Here is a 17,515-nt window from a genome sequence, read left to right as displayed (position 1 = left end):
TCCAAGTTTCAAAGCAATAGCTTTGATAGTTTAGGAGAAAAGCTGACCTAAACATAAAACTTAACCAGGCAACGCCGACGCAGACGCCGACACCGACGCCGACGCCGACAACCGCTCAAGTGATGACAATAACTCATCATTTTTTTTCAAAAAATCAGATGAGCTAAAAAAACAAAACAATAAACTTACTCAAGAGAAAAACTAAAACTTAAAATCATAATTATATAAATAATGAATAAATTAATAAGCTCTGAGTCATTTCTAAAAAATATTTGAGAAACTTACATAAAGTATCCCTAAGTGACTGATCTTAGACTTATCTTAATGTAGGAATTATTTCAGTTGCCAAATGAAGACTTTTTACAGACATTTATCCTTCTTATAGTCTTCTTTAAACATTATCAGTCCAAAACATAGCTGTATGCATTAAATAGTAAATTACTTTCTTAAAGCCACAAAGCTGAAAGGCATACTGCTGTAAGTTTCTCACAACAGTAACTAAAATCTGCGTCAGTGCTCTTTTATACAATATATAATTTGGTGACTGAGTGAAAATAGCCTTTCAAATAGTGAATTTGCATTTAATTCATCTTTTTTCTCTATTACACTTCTAAGTGCAAATGTCCTGGTTTCAGTGCATGTGTACTTACAAGCTCTTCTTGATCCATGGCTTCTTAAGCTCTGTTGACTACCTTTCCATTGTTGTTTATGTACAGGAGGTAACCAGCCTGAAGAATGTGTGCTACCTGGCCCAGCACTTTCACTACTTGAAAACCCTGCTGCAACAGGTGGACCTAAAAATGAAGCAATCATATTTAAGTATTTCATAAATAACTTTATATTAGTCAAATGCATGAATTCATGCTTCTCCAAGAAAGTGTTGGATCTAAATAGAAAAGATAAATATCATTACACCTTTATAAACTGCAATAAAATATTTTATATACATTCAGCCCAATATGCAAATGCTAGGTGGCCCAGCAAAACACTTTATATACCCCACCTGCCCGACTTTTCATGACAACGAGAGAAGCTTCAGCTATATAAGGTTGACAAAAATATCATTTTAAAATAATAGTAAAGATTCATTTTTGGCAGTCCAAGTGAGCGCATAAATAAATAAACAAGAGCTGTCAGGGACAGCATGCTCAACTATTCTCAGTGCTTGATAGTATAATATAAGCTATGAGTAAAACTTTAACATTACAATAAGCATATTCTAAGTCGAAAAAGGGCCATAATTCAGTCAAAATGCTTGATAGAGTTGCCTCCTCCTTTTTACAGACTGGGGTCATGATGGTAATATCTCAATGGACTTTGAAAATATTTGGGGTGGTACGCAAACTTTAACATTACAATAAGCATATTCTAAGTCCAAAAGGGGCCATAATTCAGTCAAAATGCTTGATAGAGTTGCCTCCTCCTTTTTACAGACTGGGGTCATGATGGTAAACAAGTATGCAAAATATCAAAGCAATATCTCAATGGACTTTGAAAATATTTGGGGTGGTATGCAAACTTCAACATTACAAAAAGCATATTCTAAGTCCAAAAGGGGCCATAATTCAGTCAAAATGCTTGACAGAGTTGCGTCCTCCTTTTTACAGACTGGGGTCATGATGGTAAACAAGTATGCAAAATATCAAAGCAATATCTCAATGGACTTTGAAAATATTTGGGGTGGTACGCAAATTTTAACATTTGTGTGACGCTCACGCTAACGCTCACGCCGGGGCGAGTACAATAGCTCCCCTATTCTTTGAATAGTCGAGCTAAAAATCATCTATACTGTTCAGTTTATTTAAGACAAAGCTAAAACATTTTCATATACATAAGCATCTTATTTAAGGAATCCAGCAAAAAATTACTTCATACAGATTTAAGATCATAATTATATGAAAATATTTATATGACTTGACTTAAAGATGTATGATTTTTCTTAAAATAATAACATATATAATATGAGAAACATTTTACATTAATACTATTACCATTTTTCAGTTGATTGTAATGCATATTTTTCCATCTTGCATATAAAGCCTTCATTTTCAATTTTCTTTAAGTCCACTGTAATTTCTTTCAAATAATTCCAATTTGAAAGTGATCTTATTAAAAAAATTCACTCTTATTTTAGCTCAACAAAGATATTTTCCTGAATTTTTTCTCAAAAATGTCAAACTGACTTTTTCAATTTCAAACATTACAACACTCTGCTAGAAACTAACAGTTACAAATTCTACTTTTAACTCTAAAGTGATAATCCATTTTTTTATATTTTATGGGCAATTATCAAATTAAATTTCCCCAAAAAGTTGAAAATCAACCATAAAAGAATAAAGTATGTGACCCTTGAAACGTTTATATACATTTTATATGACTTTAAATCAATTCTCAAGTGGATCATAATTATTTCTCAAGTGTCCAATTTTAACTGACCATAAACTTGAATTTATTTCAAACAAAGCAAAATATAAATATAATTTTATTGCCCTAAACTGCTCTTTAGAATCTTTTTAAAGGGTCATAAAGTAAAGGATTTTTTTTTTCATTTTACTCTTGGTAAGGTTACACAAAATGCTGTGAAATAAATGAAAATACTATAATTATTAAGTCTGTTGATCATTTTGAACTACCTACCAAATGTATTAGAATGTATATATGAGGATCAGTGAATATATAATACAACATAATATTGCTATAATTCACCTAATTCTATGACTGAATGTATATTGAATCATTGTCATCTGAATGAGACCGGTAACCGGTAGCATTTCTTAAATCGAGTCAATGGTTTTTGGTGAGCAACAGAAAAACACTTATAAATCCACTGTGGCTGGGTGAAATTCCAGACCCCCAGATAAAACCTCAAAATAAACTGACATATGATTTCTTATTTTAACTTGGAAAAACAAACATCTTTACAATCAAAGAATTATAAGGTCACTGGCAATCGCAAGACTGTACAAAAAAGTTATCCTGCTGCCATATATAGAAAGCGTGCATGAAGCTTTACCTACAGACATATATGTTTAACTGTTAAATGTCTACTGATCTATGATACTAGTTCCATAAAGATCAATCTCAATGGCTTTTTATTGTGTGCAAGTTTTAACACCTCAAATTACCTGCAAACTGTTTTGGCTGTATACCTGTAAAAAATATAATTGTAGAATCTGCGCTTACATGTGATTTATACCCTGGGGCATACATGTTAATATAATAAAATGATCTTATGCAGGTTGTTCCATTTGTATTAAAATGTTATTCTTTCTTCTAGTTAAGAAATAGTTTATAGCAAAAGAGTGTTTTAACACTATTTATGCACGGTGGGCGGTTATGTCGGGCGTAATAATTTCATGAGGGCACAGCCCGAGTGAAATTATTTGTACAACGTATTACCGCCCAAGTGTATAAATGGTGTTAAAACATGGTTTTGCTATAAATTATTTCGATTATAATACGCCCTTTAAATCTAAAACAGCAGATAAAATATAGAAGCACTCTTTCTTGGTCGCAACAAAAACTTTGACGTCACCACACGTTAACAGACGTCATTCTAGCATAAGAGTGTTTTTTGACAGAGACAGGCATGTTAGAATAGGTAAATAAAACCCAGAACGTATCCAATTTTTGTATAACGGCTGTTTCCATTATAATTTTGATATGCTGACTCAATGAGGAAGGTTTGTGTGATGACGAGATTTTCTAGACTTCTTTTTTATTCTAACGGTTAATATTTACATGAGGATTAATATCTGCTAGGTGAATATAGTAAATATCAAACCCTCACAAACTTTCTGCTTTTACAGTAAATTTTATTCTGGACATGCCTTCTAAATGTCACCAGCATTCTTCATTTATCAATGCAAGGCACAATGGTGCAATGGTGTAGTGTCAGACTTCTGATCCGGAGGTCCAAGGTTTAAACTCCCGTAAGCAGAAAATGACCATAACTTCTGCAAACCCTCATTACACTAATGCAAGTTCTTATATCAAAATAAAAGTACAAAAATTAATTTCAGAAAAACACTAAGTCAAGATATTTGGAAACAACACCGACTTCTCATAAAGTGTTCAATTTCTCTTTAAACAAATCACCCTCCTTGTGTACAGTTTTCACACATACCTGAGAACTCCAGAAACCTGAGTTATCAAAATCTTTTAGTGCTCTTAAATATTTATCTCAAAACCTTAGGCAAATAGTGCAGCTGATAATAATGTCAACAACTGATGCCAGGGTCAGACTTAAAAACTTTTCAACAAGTACTTTCAAATCTGCATCAAGTGTGTGGATTTGCACTTAGTTAAAACATCCTTCAGACACTTGAGTTAATATTTTATGACATATGTTGTAAATAAAAACTTTCAACAGATTTGCATTTAATGAATTTTAGACTCTCATTTATGAGGACATTTTTTTTAAGTTAATGCAAACCAACTTCAGAAAAGTGAGCATAAAATTCAGAATATAAAAATTGGTATTATAATACATGTACATGTACTTAAATGTCAACAAGAGTGCCAGACTGTCACAAAATACGCCTGTCGGATGAAAACTGTTCGACTTACGAGAGCGAACTATTATTATAGACTAAGGCTAAATTCGCAGTTTTTCGAGTAATTCAAGGGCCGTAATCCTAGAGTGCCTGCAGCGATTCGGGTGGTTATCGAACTTGTCCGAGATATTATACCCACAAACATTGTCAGCAAGTTCGGTGAAGATCGGATGAAAACTTTTCGACTTAGAGAGCAGAGAAGTCTGAATTCGCAGTTTTTTTAGTAATTCAGGGGCCATAATCCAAGAGTGCCTAAGACGATTTGGCTGGTTATCAAACTTGGCCGAGATATTATGCCCACAAACATAGTCAGCAAGTTTGGTGAAGATCTGATGAAAACTGTTCGTCTTAGAGAGCAGACATGTTTTGGACACTGACCGCCCACCATCCGCCGCCCACTGCCCGCTGCCACAGGTGTTCACATAATATGCCCCGCTCTTTCAGAGACAGGCACATAAAAATGATTACTTTGTATAGAGACGAAAATGCAAGTTGGTCATTATAGTTACAACAGTGAATAGTGATGGACCGAGAACTTATAGAGTTCAGACATTACATTACAGCAAAGATTACAGTTGAGTGTATAACCAAGCAGTTCTTCCCTATTTACTAAGATTATCAGGTTAAATCAAGAGATTTGTGTGAAAAGAATCTTTTTTTCAAGACTAATAGATTTTCAAATAAATTTGGTCTTCCAATTGTATTGAATTTGATACGCTTTAAGGTACAACATGCAGGTTTTTGAAATAATAATCCAATTAGTTTGTCAAAACATTTGGATAAGAAAATTACAACTGGTGCATATTGTTGCTTATTATTTATTCTAACAGTGATTATATATCTTCAAGCAAACCCCACCTGAGGCTGCAGAGACTCTACATATAAATAAAAGTAATAAGTACTAGAAGACTTTCAGCTGTAACTTAAAATTCAGATCCCATGTAGGATGGTATACATCATTTAAGTAAGACACCAGAATAAGCTTCTGGAATTGATGCATTCTGTAAACTGCACCCTCCTCAAAAATATTCTTCTGGAGGAGTATCCCATACAGGCAACCTGTATCGACTATAAATAAACTTAGAGACAAACAAGCAGTACCTTCAAGGTCTAAACTTCTGGCAGAGACTCTTGCTTTTCGTTTCTCCATTTCCATCCTCCTCTTCTCTTCACCACCGTCTACATGAGTTTTCTGTTCCACAGGTTTCTCCACCATTCTACGACCCACCCAATCCTCACCTTCCTCATCTATAAAAGGTCAATGGTTAAGGTACGAGAACAAAATTTCAAAGTTCAAGGTCACAGCAATGAATAAGAATAAGAAGCTGGTAAAGCTGTCAAGGAAATGCAAGGCTTGAATAAAATCAGTATGAGCATACACATAGCAAATGACAATTTTATTAACCCTTACCATGCTAAATTTCTATAATGGACTGGTCCATCTTCCAATTTGGGCAGTACCATTTATCATTTGAAGGGGTGTTTACTAAAAATTTACTGACTGAATAGCGAACAGTGCAGACCATAACCAGACTGCACGGATGTGCAGGCTGATCTTGGTCTGCACTGGTCGCAAAGGCAGAATCACTTGCCGCCAGCATTAAGCTAAGGGTTAATGCTTTTACATGTAAACACAAGAAGCATGCAAACAGATGCAGGAAACTTAAGACAGACCATTTATGTATGAATGAACTGTAAGCAAATTACATCGATAAAGACATTCATTAACAGTATGCTGTTCATTTCTGAAAAAAAAAACACTTTCAGTGAATTTCGATATATATTTTTACTGAATTATGCTAATGTTCCAAAAAATATATAAATACACAGTAATTAATTAAGCTGTATCTGAAAAGATATTAAAGAATTAAATAAAGAACAGACAAAGTTATAACAAAACAAGCTGCATTGGGACAAAACACATCAAACATACAAACACATATTATTTTGTGAGAATACTATTTTAACTGATATATTTATGTAGAAAATATATACAAACTCATGTTATTTTATGAGAATTAAAGTAGTTTTTGTTTTTGTTTTTGTAACAATGTTTACAAATATATCATGTACAGTTCCTTTTTGTAAACATCTTGTTTGTAAACAATTTAAAGACTGCGTTTTGTAAGCTAAACTCAGGGTTCCATACTTTACGTGTGTCTTGTATAAGGAAAACGTGAGCTCAGGCTAAAACAAAACATAATCAAAAAGTAGAAAGGTCATTTTGTAAGTAGAGAAATTTTGGTTTGAAAACGTGTAAACACGTATGACTTAGTAATCGAACTGTACTCAAAAGATCTACAACAACATAATAATAACATAAATTTTACAGTTATTTAAAGATGTTTCAGTGATATCTGTTTTTCAAGATAAACAGATATAAAACAGAAAAATTATGCCTTTTTTTCGATCCTTTTTGTTATCTATGGGAAAAATTGTTTTATGAACTTTAATTTGGTATTTAACCATGCCATGATAAAAAAAACTGGGACAGGGAGTGGAGATGAACTTAGTGATGTTTCAACAGAATTGCTATGTATTACTTATTCAAACATGTATTCATGGCTCAGAGAGTTAAAGCTATGTTTAAACAGTATTACTGCAAGATTAAATGTCCACCCAGGTTTCCAAAGATAAGTCATACAATCTTATTTCAAACAGCGACTTGTCATGATATCCTGAACCCCTGCAACAGTAAGCTGAATTAAACTTCCTTAAAACTTATAAAATGATATCCATTTAACCATATAAATATATCATAAGAAAAGCTGATAGGTAAGCCTTCAGTTACATCACATAAGCTTAAAAATGGATTTTATACATTTGAGCCGTGCCACGAGAAAACCAACATAGTGCCTTTGCAACCAGCATTGATCCAGACTAGCCTGTGCATTAGCGCAGTCTGGTCAGGATCCATGCTGTTCACTAACAGTTTCTCTAATTACAATAGGCTTTGAAAGCGAACAGCATGGATTCTGACCAGACTGCGCAGATGCGCTGGTCGCAAACGCACTATGTTGGTTTTCTCATGGCGTGGCTCATTTCTGCTGAATATTAATATGCCATTTTTAGCTGTATTGGGTATATGGACATTCTGTTAAATTAGTGCGATCAATTTCAAAATGAATACCTGTATGCATACATGTAGAAAATTCCTATTTGTAGCAAATACTGTGAAAAATGTCTATAAAAATTTTAATCTAGCAAAATTCTTACAGAAACTGACATGTTTAAAACTACAGAATGATGTAATGTTTAAAGTGACTGAAAATTCCAATGTTCTGAATCTTTTATCTCTGATATGTACCAAACTATTGAAATCATCACAAGTATGACATCTCAACTTCTCTATTACATGTAACCATTATCTCCTAGCTTCATTAATGTCTTAATGAGTATGCTAGCAATTAGTGCGAATAAATATCCATTTCAGAACTTATCTTACAAACTTTGGAATAGTGAAGGATCAAAATTCTTAAAGAAACATAAAAATGCATAATAAAAATCATAGGTCACCGTATCGAAAAAGCAAATTTAATCTGCCTGAAAACGATTCTCCAAAATGACATTTTCAAAGGCAGATAACTCTTTTTTCGAATCCGTGACCTGATGAATTTTTATGCATTTTTTATTTCTTAGATGAATTCATTCAATATCCAAAGTTTAAGAATTCTTTTAATGGAACATTTATCGCCCATCTTATAAGGGAATTTACTATCGCTTTAATTGTGTTTCCATTAAAGTCATTAAGATCAGTCCGGTATCAATCAAACACAACTAAAAAGTATACTGTCTAAAATGCATAATTTTATATAAGGGCTTAGAGTGAAACTGGTCTATCTGCTTCTAAACCCTCGAAAATTTACTTTAATTTAATTATATGAAACATTAGCAGCATAGCAATCGCTTATGCTTGATGCCCTCACGCTTATGCTTGATGCCCTCCAAGATTTATATTCTTAAGTTTTCCTATTTTTCTTTTTTTAACTAGTTTAGTGAAATAACACAGGGTTAAGGCAAAACACAATTGTGATAAAGATGCTTTGAATTATTTGAAGAAAAGCAACATTTACCATGTTATTATCTGTATAAAAATCAAACTATAAACAATCTTACATTCAACATGGACTATGTGCACTATTTAAGTAAACCATGTGTTTTTCAACATGGCATCCAACATAGATCTTGAATTATATGTAAAAGAATTATTATATGTGCTTTTCACACACAAACACTCAACACAGAACTATGTGTCATATTATAATTTATGAAGACAAAGTGCTTATCACAGACTAACATATAGCTGCTGACATATAAGCCATGCCATGAGAAAACCAACATAGTGGCTTTGCGACCAGCATGGATCCAGACCAGCCTGCGCATCTGCGCAGTCTGGTCAGGATCCATGCTGTTTGCTAACTGTTTCTGTAATTGCAATAGGCTTTGAAAGTGAACAGCATGGATCCTGACCAGACTGCGCGGATGCGCAGGCTGGTCTGGATCCATGCTGGTCGCAAAGCCACTATGTTGGTTTTCTCATGCCACGGCTCAATTATAAGACAAAACTATGTGTGATTTTAGAACATAGGAAGACCATGTGTTCCACAATCTAACATTAAACACAAAACTATGTGCTATTATAAATCTAGGACGTGTATTTTCACTCGGAATGCTACCTTCACTCTCAAATGCTTCTGCTACTTCCTCAGGGGCTTCCAGCACAAAGGTGGGATCTTTAGAGACCCCTTTAACCCCTACCTGGGCCTCTGTGGAATAAGCTGGAGTCTGGGGTGTAGCAGGGATTATACCAATTTGGGGCTGCATGCTATCAGCTGTTTGTGGGACACCTAGGTAGGACAATAATGATATGCTATAAAACTATTTTCTTTTCCAAAAAATAACGTGAAACCCTTAAAATTTGTGGAGAAAATTTTTTCATGGATTTTTCTTTGTGGTTGAGTAAATCCATTAAATTTGGTCACACTGAGCAAAGTTAATTAAAATCCCATAAAATTTATGTTCAAAACTTGAAATCTACAAATTTATATCTCAAAGAAATAACACTCTTTTGACTATAACTGCACATTTTGTGCCCAAGAAACTAGATTATTTTACATTATCCATTTTATTTGATGTGGCAGTACTAATTTCAATGGTTCAAGTTATTTTGTTATTCAAGGTGCCACCAAAAGTTCCATTTTTAATATGAATAAGGTAAAAAAATGCTAACACACTTTACAAGAAATTTTTAAAGCAAAAAAAGGCAAACAAAAGCAACAAGGATACTGATATTTAGCTACATTGGGAGTTTCTTTATAAAATATGTCATGGTAGTTACAAAATTCAGGAAATAAGTTCTGAATGGCCTGGAAAATGTAGTATAAATCAAATATATAAGTTTTATCAGTAAATTGTATGATAATTACTATCTTTGCCTCGTTATGTATGACAAAAAAAAACTTTCTTAGTACTCCTATTTAATTGACAAAACTTGACAAATAAACATAATTAATAAATTATGACAATTTACGCATATCCTGGCAAATTCAAGCTAAATGGGAGATTATATGTTTGGATAAGGTAACTAAATTTCTGCAAAATATATAAATACATTACATAAAACAAACACGTTTTTTTTCAACCTACCATCTTTTTCATTCACTGGCAGTGAAAAAGCTTGGGTATGTTCCCTACTTGCTTCTCCAATGGGCGTTAACTGAGTATATGTTTGACCAATTGGAGGCAAGGGGGCGTGGCTTGTAGGTAAAGGCCCTGGAGCAGCGCCACCTGAACTAGCTGAGGATGCATCGTCACGCCACTGCAGCCCATCACCCTGACCTAAGTTCAAACACAAATCATGCAAATTGGAAGAAAATCATGCATCACATATCATAACATGTAAAAACAACCAGATCCCATGCATATTATAGGTATTGCACACTAAACTAATAAAATACACTTCAGCCTCTATCAAATGCATGCATTGATACATGTAATATTAAAGGATCAATAAATAGGGGTAGATAATAAATGTTCGCATTCAGTGTGATTCATTCTGTCTTACAAAACTGGTCTAATATTGCCATACTCAAGTTTAAATGTATTGAAGAAGTATTAACACTTTAGTACAATGATGTAGTGCTCCAGATAGTCAAGGGGTAATTATAACCCTCATTTTGAAAGCATGTGAGAATTTACTACAATGAAGTAAGGAGTAAGGTTGCGGACATGGCGCTCAGGCTCTGTGTCTATCTTATATTAAATTTCCCAAAATTTGTACATCCAGCACTGTTTTCCAAAACAGTTTCAATGCACTGCCTCAAAAATTGCACACTTAAAGCAGAAATTTTCTTCATAAGTTTTAGCCAACAGAATGTCAGCTACAAAAAAATCCAACAAATTGTTTTAAATCATAAAACAAATTAAAAACCTTGGCAAATTTTATAAAAAAAAAATTCTTAAGCCTTTCAGTCATCAAAATTCTGTTGAAGACTGATATGCCACAGCAGCTTCTTTAAAGAATATAATTATAATATAGCCATCCTAAATGAAAAAGGTCAACTAGTCAGAAACTAAATGTGAAAGCATTTCTCATACCTTGCATAATATTATGTACTGTCATAACTTTTACTCAAGGGTAACATTAAATCATAACAATTTGTGTATTCTAGTATTTCGAGAGCATAAAATTCATGGACAGGCCTGGAGCACTGACATTGGCAAAAAAAAATTGTTTCCGTCAAATGTAATCAATTATGTATTGTTTACTTTAGCTCCAAAATTTCTCAAAAAAAAAAGGTGAAAAGAAATCTCAATAAAATTTATACCTCTGTAACTCTTGTATTCAATCATTAATCAGCCTTAAAAATAAATGTCATTTACACATGCATAATTAAGACTAGCAGTTCTACTGTATTGCCATACCTCTGGGATGCAGGCGATGTGACCCCAGTTTGCTCCCCTTAAATGACCCTGAATGTTGTGACCTATCATCTCTTTCTGGTAAATCAGCATCTAACATCTGCTGTGGTACACCTTTCTGCTCATTGGCTTGCAGCATTGACTGAAAAGGTAGATGATTAACACTGAATTGGCTGAACATTAACCCTTACCCTGCTAAATTTCTATAATGAACTTTTCCATCTTTCAATTTGGACAGTACCATTAACTGCTAAAAGGGGTGCTTACCAAAAAGATAGACTGAATGGCAAACAGTGCAGATCAAGATCAGACTGCATGGATGTGTAGACTGATCATGATCTACACTGGTCGCAAAAGCAGAATCAATCGTGTTCAGCATGGTAAGAGTTATTATTTAGAAGAATGCTGAACTTGCTAAAGCAAATACTGAAAAATACAAAATGATCAAAAATGAACTTGGATTAATAAAATAGCTAAAAATATGAAGCATTTTCAACAATAGACTGGCTTCAAGCCTTGTAGTCAGTTATTTTGGCCAAGACATAAAAATTCTAACAAAGAAAAACAAAAAATACTTTTTGTACTTCATTCAATTGTTCAATTAAACACTGTGTTACAATGTAAGAGTCAATTTAATATGTTTTAGTTAGATCTTAAGTGAAGGAAGAAAACATGAAATATATACAAAAGAATGAATGGAAGGATGGCAAAGATCATAAAGCATAATGAATGAATGAACAAACAAACAGACAAACAAACAATTGAATGAACAAATGAAAGCGAGTGAGCGATGAACAAACAAACTAATGAATGAATGAATGAATGAGCAAACAAATAAATGAAAACAAAAATACAATTACCGGCATTCTAGGCAGTAGGTGACCCAGTATAAGACTATCCAACATGACTGGTTGACTATCTAACACAAAGGGCTGAAAAAATCCTGAACCAAGCCTTCGTAACTTAAGTTTATCTTCCTTTATATGCCGTAACTTGTAACAGTGCGTCTTTTTTAACTTGGCCTTATAGCGTGGCCCTACCAGGAACCTCCTTGGCAGTGGAGGTAAAGTTGCTACTGTCATTTTGTAAACTCGCTATATCAATTAGCTAAACACATCTCCATATATTTCAACTTTCATAATTCAACAATACTGCTCCCAAAACATTTTCACTTATTTCTATCCATTACCTCATATTTACAGTCTTTTATTCTCATTTCACTCCAGATACGAGAATGTAGTTCTTCGTACGTCCGTTTACTTACTTCCGTTTCATTTTTTCCTCACAGTTGTGTATGTAAGAATTGTATTTCCTTTATTTCAGAAATATTCTAAAATCAGTACTTCCTAATTTATTTCTCTACTCAAAATCTTATCACTTGCCTACAATATATGATATTTCAAATATACATCAAATGTTAGCAAACACATCTTGTCATCATCAGTAAGTTATCACTATGAGGTCAAATGAAATTTATTCATATGCTTTACAACTGTAACCATTTTTTCTGTTGCAGAAAAAAAAAATCATTAAAAAAAATTAAAAAAGTTTGGCATTCCAAATCCAATATAAGTACTATGTTTACATCCTTCAAGCTGCCTAATTTTAGACATCAATGACTAAAATACAAATTCCTGAATTTGCCCAAGTTCCCTTAACTTATCTTGAAAAAAATCCTGTTTACGTTTTTGTCATGGTGGCAGCCCTGAATAATCTGTAAATTAAAACAAGTATTTGTTGCCAATACTTAATAAATTCTCTAACCTAAATATTTCAGTTGCATATCATTCTGCACTTGTGCATCTATAGTAAACACCAAATATGAATTATTAATTATATTTCACACCAAGCATGCTGTTTTAATTGTAAATTTCTTTGATACAAATTTGTATCTCTTTTAATATGTGCATACATATAATCCCTAAGATAGATTTATCAATAGAACTGACTGTGGCATTCCTATATACAAGCCCTCTAAGTATCATTTAAAGTATTCAAATTCCATAACCAATTGATTTTACATCAATATTTTCTATTAATCAACAAATATATTATATTAATATTGAACTTACTCAGTTTCAATTTATTCCATATAACTGTTATAAATCAGACACTTTCACATCATCAAAACAGAGAAGGAATGGTCTTAAAATGTATGGTTTAATCTTGGTGTTAACCATAACTCTTTCGTTTGAACATAATTTAAATTTTAATGTGTTTTTTTCAAGGAGTTTTACATTAAATAATTCAAAACATGAAAATTCCTTTTCTAACATTTCTGATTTTAAAAGTAACATTAAAGACATTATCACTTAAGTTACATTATATTACTTTAAAGTTAATTAGTGCCATCCAAAATTATTTCCCTCCAATTGTTATTTTTTAAAAACTTCAATGCACTGAAATTAAATTCATCATCAAAATATACATGACTTGTAGTTAAGCATGCCAACTGAATAACTTGCTTCAAAATGTTACAAGTCATTGAGTCTTTAAAATGTTAAAAAAAATACAAAATTATTATCATTGAGAAATTGGAGGAAAGTAAGACAAAATACATGGACAGCCTTAAATCCATCATGCTATGTCAAAATAATTGATTCCCAAGATTTTGGTATTAGACCCCTAAAGACTGTTAAGCTTATGTAAACAAAGTCACTGATAGTAAATTAAAAGTTATCAGTTACCTCCCCTTTTTAGTAATATCACTTTGCAGCTTTTATAGGTTACATTGACACACTAAAATAGCTGTTTTTCTTTATTCTATATAAAACTGACATATTTCCAATGGCAGCAGCACACATCAGGACCCATTTTAAATGTCTGTAACTTACATTTTCTTGAAGAATATTATCAGTGCTGAATTAAAATCAAGAGAAAAGTGGGGGTCATGTCTGACGCAAGAAAAATATTTTCAGTCAAACACAAACTGCAAAATCAGCTAAAAATGAGACCCCAAATTGTAGTGACGGTGTATGATCTAAGTTTCCATGACATAATTATTCTGTCACGTTACAATATTTCATCATGAAAATGATATACCAAAATGTCAAGCACAGATCTGTCGCGTGTTTTAGCAACAACAAAAAAATGCAAAGAAAATAAAGAAAATAGCTATACTGAGCAAAAAAACTGAAGTCTATTTTGAATCCACCATTATGTCTACCCTTTTTCGTGCCATTTTTCTGTTTAGTGTCTGTATGCCTATAGAATGTAACAATAACTCAGATTGTTCTACATTAAATGAAAATAATTATTAAGAATAATATTTAGTTTTAACATTATTTTTCTGTAATTATAAAAAAAAACTATGGTACATTTTAACTACAGTGGAACCCTTAAAAAATTAACACCCTATGGACCAAAGAAAAAGTTTATGTTGTAATAGAGGGGGTTTTGTCAGTGGATTCAAGTCCAGTTTGAAAGGAATATGTAAAAGAGCCTAAAGACAACAGAGTAAACTTCGGGACCATGAAAACTGTTGGATTTGGAGAGATTTCTGAATTTTAGTTTGGTTTAGAGAGGTCCCACTATATTTGTATTCAAACTTAAGTGGTTCAAAACAGTTGGATGTATTATGCTTATGAAAAAAAAAACACACACACTAAATACTGAAAACACAAAGTGACTCATCTTTGATTTAAAGGAAATGTTTAGCATCCAATTCTTCATTCATAACAAAAATTATATTTTCAGTTAGTCTTTGTTATGTTGCTTTTGATGTGGTTATGATGTGGTTACAAAAATTACCTTAAAATTTGCATTAGAATGAAATTAAGAGCTTGTTAATCTGCCTATTACAACAAAAATTGCCATTGATTTGAAAAAACACATCAGGAATGCAAAAATTATCCCTATAATAACTGCTATTTCCTGTAATCAATGAATTTACAATATTTCTGACATGCAGATAAAAGACACATCATGGAAATTGCGCCAAAAGAGTAATAATCATTGAATTCTAGAAGAAATTCTAGAACATGCAGACAGAAGTTTGTGGATTTTCTTATTTATCATAAAATACACTTTATTAGCTGTCGTAGGGATCCAAGATTCGAGACCTGTGTATCTAGCGGGATTAAACTTATAAAGCAGGTTGGCTGTATATGCCATATATGCAATACCCCACCCACCCGTAATGCACAGGTAGTTTTATCGCTGGTTATGATCAAAATAAATTACGTCTGTGAGCGCCGATTTTTAAATTTTTTTATTTTTTTTGGTCTTGGAAAATTCGGGAGCGGAGAGCGTACAGCGTTACACCGAATACTGCGGTATATCGAACAGCATTATAAAGGGTGATTCGAGTGTATCTATAAACATGTTTTCTCATAATGGTCTTCTAATAGATCCAACATTTGTTTTATTGGTCCAAGGTTGCAGACTAAGGGCCAATACAACAGGCTTATTTTGAAAATATAATTAATATTCACTGACAACTCTAATGTGTCATTTTAAACTGTCCTAGCTAGCTATTAAAAAAAAAGTGAATATTTGCTTAGAAAATGTTACCAAGCATTAGCATTCCAACTAAAAATTGAGTGTCACCTTTAAAAAGTCTCAAAGCCAATTAAGAAATAAAAGATTTAGATAAAATTCAGTATTGCCTGGTAGTTACAGTCCTATCGAGTATAATGTACATAATGGTATGATGATGTGCATGTTGGTATAATAATGTGGTATCACAATGTGCATGCTTTTATAATAATGAACATGTTGGTATTATAATTATTCTGTTATGATAATGTGGTATAATTATATGCATGCAGGTATAATCATGATCATGGTATGATAAGTTGGAATAATAATGTCAACATGCTAGTATAATAGTGTGGCATAATAATGATCATACTGGAATAATAATGATGTTGGTATGGTAACGATGCTGTAATAATAACATGGTATAATAATGTGCATGCTGGTTACATTAATGCAATAAAACAAGAGCACCGCCTTGCGGGTGCTGACGCTCATCTGATTTTTTTTGTGTAATAGAAATATTGTCCTACCCATGATTTTCTAAGTCTAAAAAGGGCCATCATTCTTGCAAAAAGCAGGATAGAGTTATGTTTCTTGATGTACAGTGTCCACTTATGATGGTGAAAAACTGTTGCAAGTTTTAAAGCAATAGCTTTGATAGTTTATGAGAAAAGTTGACTTAAACATAATACTCAACCAAGAAAATGATTTTCTAAGTCCAAAAGGGGCAATAATTATTGCAAAAAGCAGGATGGAGTTATGTTGCTTGCTGTACAGGGTCAGCTTATGATGGTGAACAAGTGTTGCAAGTTTCAAAGCAATAGCTTTGATAGTTTAAGAGAAAAAGTTGACCTAAACATAAAACTTAACCAAGAAATCTGATATTTTCTAAGTCCAAAAGGGGCCATAAATCTTGCAAAAAGCAGGACGGAGTTATGTTTCTTGCTGTACAGGGTCAACTTATGATGGTGAACAAGTGTTGCAAGTTTCAAAGCAATAGCTTTGATAGTTTAGGATAAAAGCTGACCTAAACATAAAACTTAACCAAGAAAACTGATTTTCTAAGTCCAAAAGGGGCAATAAATCTTGCAAAAAGCAAGATGGAGTTATGTTTCTTGATGTACAGGGTCTGCTTATGATGGTGAACAAGTATTCCAAGTTTCAAAGCAATAGCTTTGATAGTTTAGGAGAAAAGTTGACCTAAACATAAAACTTAACCAAGAAATCTGATATTTTCTAAGTACAAAAGGGGCCATAAATCTTGCAAAAAGCAAGATGGAGTTATGTTTCTTGCTATACAGGGTCAGCTTATGATGGTGAACAAGTACTCCAAGTTTCAAAGCAATAGCTTTGATAGTTTAGGAGAAAAGCTGACCAAAACATAAAACTTAACCAGGCAACGCCGACGCCGACAACCGCTCAAGTGATGACAATAACTCATCATTTTTTTTCAAACAAGAGCTGTCCATAAGACAGCCAAGCTCGACTATTCGAAATATTGTCACAGAAGCTGGAAATTATTACCCAAAATGTTAAATATCAAAAGAGTTTTAAGTTCA

The 17,515-nt window shown here is 32.8% G+C and overlaps 1 protein-coding gene across 30 annotated transcripts in view; it reads right to left on the bottom strand.

Annotated features, from left to right (window-relative positions):
• Nucleotides 1–17,515, bottom strand: part of LOC123538660 (uncharacterized protein KIAA2012 homolog) — a 107,673-nt gene that overhangs the window by 67,698 nt on the left and 22,460 nt on the right. For 26 of the 30 annotated variants that reach the window (XM_053530734.1, XM_045322908.2, XM_053530732.1 and 23 more), the window contains exons 8-13: nt 11,481–11,619; nt 10,203–10,394; nt 9,233–9,403; nt 5,658–5,804; nt 3,126–3,149; nt 651–794 (exon numbers count right to left, since the gene is read on the bottom strand). In XM_053530734.1, coding sequence (XP_053386709.1) covers nt 651–794; nt 3,126–3,149; nt 5,658–5,804; nt 9,233–9,403; nt 10,203–10,394; nt 11,481–11,619 — 817 coding nt within the window. Of the gene's footprint in view, nt 1–650; nt 795–3,125; nt 3,150–5,657; nt 5,805–9,232; nt 9,404–10,202; nt 10,395–11,480; nt 11,620–12,337; nt 13,123–17,515 lie in introns of those variants that run through there. The other 4 variants (XM_053530756.1, XM_053530733.1, XM_053530741.1 and 1 more) reach the window with 4 other exon arrangements.

Source organism: Mercenaria mercenaria, chromosome 18 (genome assembly GCF_021730395.1).
Source record: "Mercenaria mercenaria strain notata chromosome 18, MADL_Memer_1, whole genome shotgun sequence".
Taxonomy (NCBI): domain Eukaryota; kingdom Metazoa; phylum Mollusca; class Bivalvia; order Venerida; family Veneridae; genus Mercenaria; species Mercenaria mercenaria.
This window is presented reverse-complemented; position numbering and strand designations above follow the sequence as displayed.